General features: G+C 55.2%; 1 protein-coding gene across 1 annotated transcript in view; it reads right to left on the reverse strand.

Moving 5' to 3' along the window:
- Positions 1-3,518, reverse strand: part of LOC103806702 (lactadherin-like) — a 5,942-nt gene extending 2,424 nt beyond the window's left edge. The window contains exons 1-6 of the mRNA XM_009079411.1: positions 3,377-3,518; positions 3,015-3,140; positions 2,534-2,647; positions 1,911-2,092; positions 1,367-1,522; positions 362-506 (exon numbers count right to left, since the gene is read on the reverse strand). Coding sequence (XP_009077659.1) covers positions 362-506; positions 1,367-1,522; positions 1,911-2,092; positions 2,534-2,647; positions 3,015-3,140; positions 3,377-3,518 — 865 coding nt within the window. The remainder of the gene's footprint in view (positions 1-361; positions 507-1,366; positions 1,523-1,910; positions 2,093-2,533; positions 2,648-3,014; positions 3,141-3,376) is intronic.
- Positions 3,519-6,649: the final 3,131 nt, after the last annotated feature.

A 6,649-nucleotide genomic window follows, 5' to 3' on the forward strand; every position in this document is an offset into this window, starting at 1 on the left:
GTTGATCATCTGTTTCCCAGAGGTCTTTGATCCTCTGGTGCTTTTCAAGCTCTCCAGCAGGAAAAGCAGCAGGTTCACAGCACAGAAGGGGAGGGGACACAATAAAAAAGCCTGACTTGGGAAGGTGTTAGCAGCATGAGAATCCAGCTCGAGCTGGCTGAGCTGGTGGGATTAGCAGCTTGGGCCCCCCAGACACACCCCTGGGTATTCCAAGCATCATATAGCCACCCAGAGTGAGGAAAAACAAGCACTGACAAACCCCTTGTCCCGGGGGATCAGAACTAGGACAAGGGGTGATGCCCTGCCCTGTGTCATTCCCTGCCCTGCGGCCCCTGGGGAGGGGAGAGCTACCGACATTTACCGTTCATCTCGCAGCCGATAAGCTCAAAGCGCAGCGTGCAGGCACGGCGGCACGTCACGGGGTAGATGCGGATGAACTGGGCCGTGATGGGAGGGTTGAACATGTTGGTCTGCATGGTACCATAGTCCGCGTTCCCCTGGAAAATCTGCAACAGCGAGCAGGTCTGAGTGCCCCAGCCCTCCCACAGCCTCCTGCATCAAATCCTTTGTGCAGCAGACAGACAGACCTCAGCACCACCAACAGCAAAAGGCAGACAGAGGGGAGCTGGGGTTTGCTTTCATGCTCTGGAACAGTTGCAGCAGCTTGAACACTCTCAACAGAGCTTTGCAACACTCCCTGCTCCATCCTCACCCCCACAGAGCCATACATGCAGCATCACCCACTCCCTCCCACTACCACAATGCTTCTCAAATCACAAGTGCAGAGATGGCTCACTTCTTTCTTTTTAACACAACAAATTGAGTCATGTTTTCATGCATTTTTTGCCACTGCTGCAGAAACAAGAGGAACTTTTTTTTTAAAAGCAGATACTTCCAGCCATTCCCTGGATGCTCAGAAAACAACCAGGAGACACTTGCCGTAAAAAACTAAGAGTGGAGAACGCTGCTATCTATGAAATGTTCCTGCTTTGAGAGACACACTGTCAGCTCATGCTTGGTGCAGACACAATACCGAGCCACACAAGCTGTTCAGTAGCACTCCCAGGCCGTGCCCAGTTCCCACAGTGATAAAGATATTATCTGAATGACCTAAATAAGTCAGTACTGCTTCTTTGGTTATGCTTATTATGGTCAATTAAACAGAGGCAGAGAGTACTGCTTGGTACTGGAACTGCCTGTGCCATCTCACTACTAGGACAGTTCCCAGCGTGGCTTTGCCCCAGGTTACAAGCACTTTCCCACACATGGGGACAGTTTGGGAGGCAGCTCACAGCCAGCCCAGCTCCCACAGCACAGCTGGGTGGGAAGAGCCAGGATGTCCCCTGCAAGGAGCATCGCAGCCCACCTTGTCTATGTCCTGCTTCTCATCCTTGAAGAAGGTGAACTCCCGCCCATCTAGGCTGTAGGCGACTTTGTAGGCACGGACATACTCCTGCTGCCCCACACGGCGAGCGCCCTGCGTGATGACCCCGCTCAGCCGCATCTTCCGCAGCAGGTTGGCCTGTGGAGGGGAGAGGAGGATGAGCAGGGCACAGCACAGATGGGATGTACAGCCCCTGCACCCACCAGCACCACCAAGCCTGGATGGGAGGGACCAGGAGAGAGGCTGCCCAGGGTGCTGTGGCTTCCTCTAGGCAAAACCCCTCCATCCCTGCATCCCAAGGTGGGCAGAGAAGCTGGAATCAGCACTCTAGGTCCTCATTCTCCCCCCAGGGACTTGCCTTCTCTAGGCACATCCCAAGATGCCCCTGGGTGGAACTTTGCTGTAGTGATTTAGCCCTGCATTTGTCACCAGGAGCAGGAAAATCCCAGGAGAGCAGCACTGCAAGACCACCCGTGCTTACTGGACCTGCCTGCTATGCCAGCTCTCCCAGTCCTGCCACAGGTACCTGGATCCAGGGGCTCTTGTCATAGTTGCTGGAGGTCCAGGCATTGACGATGCCGTGGTTGTTGAGGCGGGCAAGCTCTGGACCCCAGCGCTGGAGGCCAAGGAAGCCGTAGTAGACAGAGGATGCTGAGAGCTGGGCATCAGAGATGGCTCCTCCTTCCATGCCCAGGAGAACAGCACAGCCTGGGGGCAGTGGGGAGAACAGAATCAAAGAGAGACGGTGACCAAGGAGGAGAACTAGGGGGTTATTTGCCTCTTATCTGGGGACAAAGGAGGAGATGGAGCCCAGTTCTAGGACTTGACTGTCCCCAAGGTGTCCCCTCCTCACTTCTCAGCCAAAACCACACCATCCAACAGTCCCCTTCACGGCACAGAGGTCTGGAGAGGAAAGGGCCATCCTGGGGCCACCCCAGAGAGGAAACAGCAACTTCCCAAGCATGTTGGTTCCATCAGGACCAGGCTTGCTGGCATCAAGGACAGCCAGCACACCAGAACCCACAGCTGCCCTCCAGATCCCCTAAACCAATTGATGAGATTTCTCCTGGGCACATTGGCAATTGGGTACAGAGCAGTGAGGAACAGGGAGGGAAAGGGAATTATGTACAGTTGGTGCCAGGCACTTACGGACATGGCAAGTCTTCCCCAGGAACGGAGAAGGACACTTGCAGGTGTAGTCACCATCCAGGTCCAGGCAGGTGCCTCCATTTTTGCAAGGTTGAGAGGAGCACTCGTTCTTGTCTAGGAAACAGAGTGGGGGAGCTCAGGAGGTGATCCCAGAACCAGTCCCAGAGAGGAGACCCCACATTTGGTGCACCAGGACACTCAAGGCTGGGAGTCTGCGTGGAGCAGACTGAGCCTTGAGGCACCCCTTCTCTCACTACTCGAGGCACCATGTCCCTCCAGAGGTGCAGACCAAGGCTCAGACACAGCGTGTCCCTGTGCCACAGTCCTTCCCTCCACTGCAAGTTCCATAGTCCCACCCTGGTGGCCCACAGAGCCACAGCTGCAAACAACCCCCAGTTGTTACCCTGGAGCTGCCCAGGGGGTCCCCAAGCCCTTAGCAGACCAGCAGCTACCTGTGGCCCCCCAACACCACTGTACTCACTGTTCTGGCAGTGCACCCCATCGTACCCCGTGGGGCACTTGCAGATGTAGTCAGTGAAGACGTCCCCTCGGTTTGGCACTATCTGGCACTCGCCATTGTTGTGACAAGGATTGGGGTGGCAGGGGCCTGGAGAAGGGGAAAAACAGCAGTAATATAGGCACAGGTGGGCTGCCACTCCCCAAAGACATTGCATTTCCCCCAAGCATATCCCATCACCATATCTCTGCTTGTACCTCCATTCTGTGTGCCCATCAGCCATTAGAAGGGCTGGACCCCATGGTGCAGGGCCATTACAAGAGACACTAATTTGCTGCAAGGATTCTGGCCTTTATGGAGCACCCACGAGAGAGTCAGCTCCTCACCTTTCTCTGTCTCATTGCAGTCAATCCCAACATAGCCCTCAGGGCAGATGCAGAAGAAAGGGGCCTCATTAATCCCAGTCAGGCAGGTTCCCCCATTCTGACAGTGGTTCACATCACAGAAGTCACCTGGAAGTAAAGCCATGTGTCACTGCAAACCATCCCTAAGGCTGGCATCCCAGAGTCCCATGGATGCACACAAAAGCATCCCAACCCAACAGCAGGAACTGGTCTGGTGCAGATTCCATAGGGAGGGGAGAGCACCTGGCAGGGACCAGTTGCTGGATCCTCCACGGGGCTGCTTGCATTCAAGAGTGATGGTTGAGATCAGGAGTATGGCAGAGCAGCAAGGACCTACTCTGCCCTGGCACATTAAAAAAGGGGTTTAACAGAGCCTGCACATCAGAGCAGGGACAGGGTACACATAGGGGTCTGGTGCATCAAATATTTCTGACATTTGGCTGGGAAGTGGGAGTGGCCAGTCTGGGGTTTGCTTGGGCACAAGCAGGACAGAATCATTCAAGGGAATGGGGCTGATGCCATTGCTGGGTTTTGCTAATGAAAGTTTGTACTCCTAAGAATACCAAAAAAAAAACATTGCAAGGGGAGTCCGTGTGCCTCAGCTCCCAGATGCTGGAGACATGCAGGGAGGGAGCACAAGGTCCATCCCTGCATGATGCCTGCCAGACCTTCATCACTCTCCAAGCAGCTCCCATGAAGCAGCCCCAGATCACAGGCAGGTTCCCCCAGGGAACTGATGGGGCTGCACCATCTTCCCTACCAGTTCATCCACCTCCAGCATTTCCCATAGTATAGAGTTTATATGGCAAGGTAGTGGTGGCAAGGGGCTGCAAAGGTGACTTCTGCAAGAAGACACCAGGAACTGCTCCCATGCTGGAGACAGCCACTCCACACAAAGGCAAAATAGACCTTCTGCTGCCCAAAGCTGCACCCATTGCCAACACTCAGGTTGCTTCTGTAATAATATATCCAAGATGAGGTAAAAACCGCTGCGCAGCAGCTGTGGGAGAGAAGTGAGAAAAATGTGAGAGAAAAAGCCCTGCAGACACTCCTGGCAGAGAGAGAGAATAAAAAGGGGGAGGAGGTGCTCCAGGCGCCGAAACAGGGATTCCACGGCAGCCCATGCAGAAGACCATGGTGAAACAGGTTGTCTCCCTGCAGCCTGTGGAGGACCACAGGGGAGCAGACAGCCACACTGTAGCCTACAGAGGACTCCAGGCTGGAGCAGTCTCTTCCTCATGGACTGTATCTCATGGGAAAGAGCCATACTGGAGCAGTTTATGAAGAACTGCAGCCCATGGGAAGAACCCACACTTGATCTTTTTCTTCTTTACACCACCCTATCCTGTTCAGGAGGGGAGTGAGTGCAATCAACCCACCCCACTCATCAACTTTCTGCTCCCCACTGCAGGGCTGAATCAGATTGCAAGAGCTGGGCTGAAATTCTTCCACCCTCAGTTTATTCTACCCTAAAAGCTGCAAGACAGCAACAGTCTCCATAAACCTAGACCAGATTCCCACAGAACTGGCTGAAAGCCTCACTAAAACCTCGCCAAGCGCTAGGACAGCACATCCCTTGATGCCAGGCTCTTCACTGCCACGCTGCAAGAGTCAGAGCAAGGGCTGAACTTAGGTGGAGACCTAGGAATAACCCTTCACTACCTGCATGACCTGGAGAAGGTGCAAGTTAACGAGCTGTGGGCTCACTGCCCGGACCCACACCAAACAGCATTGTTCTCATTAGCCTAAGCTACTACACGGTGAGCTCCTACTCATTAGTCCTTTAATAGCAGGACTCCTTTAAGTTAATCCTACTCTTCCTGCCACTCCACAACTGTAGGGTACACACTGGTGGCAGACAGACCAGCATCAGGTGAAGGTTTCAAAAAAGATGCTGTAGCTCCCTTAGCCCAGCCTCAGGAGGCAGGAAAACTTGGGCACCAGTTCAAGTCGCTGCCTGCACTGCCCAGCCTGTTCTGCATGACCTCATGCTCCATCAATGCGCTGCCATGAGCTACAGCATGGGAGGAGAGAGCTCCTGGTGATACGTGGGGATGCCTTTGCCCCACACCCCTCTGTAGGTCTCAGGGACATCCAGCTACCCCATCCCAAGGACCTCTCCCAGCAGCCAGCCAAGGACCTGTGGACAGAGCTACTTCTGTTCAGCAGTGGGATCCGGCAGTTTCCCCAGGCACAGAGCGCCAAAGAATGTGTCCTCCCCAGCATCTGCACTGCCTCCAGCACAGGAGTGTCTGGGGTGGGACACAGCAGGAAAGCAGCAAGGGCTCCTCCCAGGGTCGGGGCAGGAGGGGTCCCAGTTTTACACTTGCATTTTTCCATGTAACTGGAGTCCCTTTGATCCGCTCCCAGGAATAATCCCTTACGTGGTGGGTCTCAGGAGCTAGCCCCCGCCTAGCAGCAAGGCACACAGGTCACATTTTCCACTGTAGCAAGCAGTTTTGGATGCTCCTGTTTCTTGGCTGTTTTGGGCCTGGTTTTGGAGCAGTTCAGCATCTCCATCCTCCCCACACACATTTTTTCTCCAGTTGGGGACAGAGCTGTCACAGGCTGAACACTCAGGAACCAAGGCAACAAAGATCAGCCACTGCTTTTGGAAATGTTTGCTTATATGAACCCACAGGCTGGCCGGAAGGCAAAAATAACATCCTCCAAATACTAAGACAGCTCATCCCAGCAGGGCTGGGGGAGGTCAGGTCTCAGGAGGGCAGAAAGGGCACCTCAGCCCAGGGAGAGACAACACAAACAGGGCCTTCCTCATGGCATTCCTTCCTGCTGCCCTTTGTCCTCTGGCCTGGAGCCTGTGCTCGGGCTTCGCGCCCCTCTTCCCTGGTCTCGTTCATCCCTTTCAGAGACAACCACCCTGGGCATGACCCGCAGGGTGATGATGGAGGTGCTGCTCCGCAGGGTTCCCTTGGCCAGGCCAGCCGGACGCGCAGTGCCAGGCAGTTCCAGGGAGGCTGTTTACATTGCAGGCACGGTTATCTGAGCCTGAAGCACGGGACAGCCCGGCTGAGCGACTCCCACCGCTGGAGCAAGGACGCGGCCGTGGACCCAAGGTCCGCTGCTCCTGCAACAGCAGCTCTGGGGCTGCACACCCGCTCTGTCACTCGCACCCCGCACATCCCGCCCGGACACGCTCACCCTGCGCCCCAGATCGTCTCGCTGTGCACCCCGGAGCCCCAGCACCACAGATCCCCCGCACCTTGGGTTTCCATGCACACCGGACAGTCCCTG

Source organism: Acanthisitta chloris, unplaced genomic scaffold (genome assembly GCF_000695815.1).
Source record: "Acanthisitta chloris isolate BGI_N310 unplaced genomic scaffold, ASM69581v1 scaffold24037, whole genome shotgun sequence".
Taxonomy (NCBI): Eukaryota; Metazoa; Chordata; class Aves; order Passeriformes; family Acanthisittidae; genus Acanthisitta; species Acanthisitta chloris.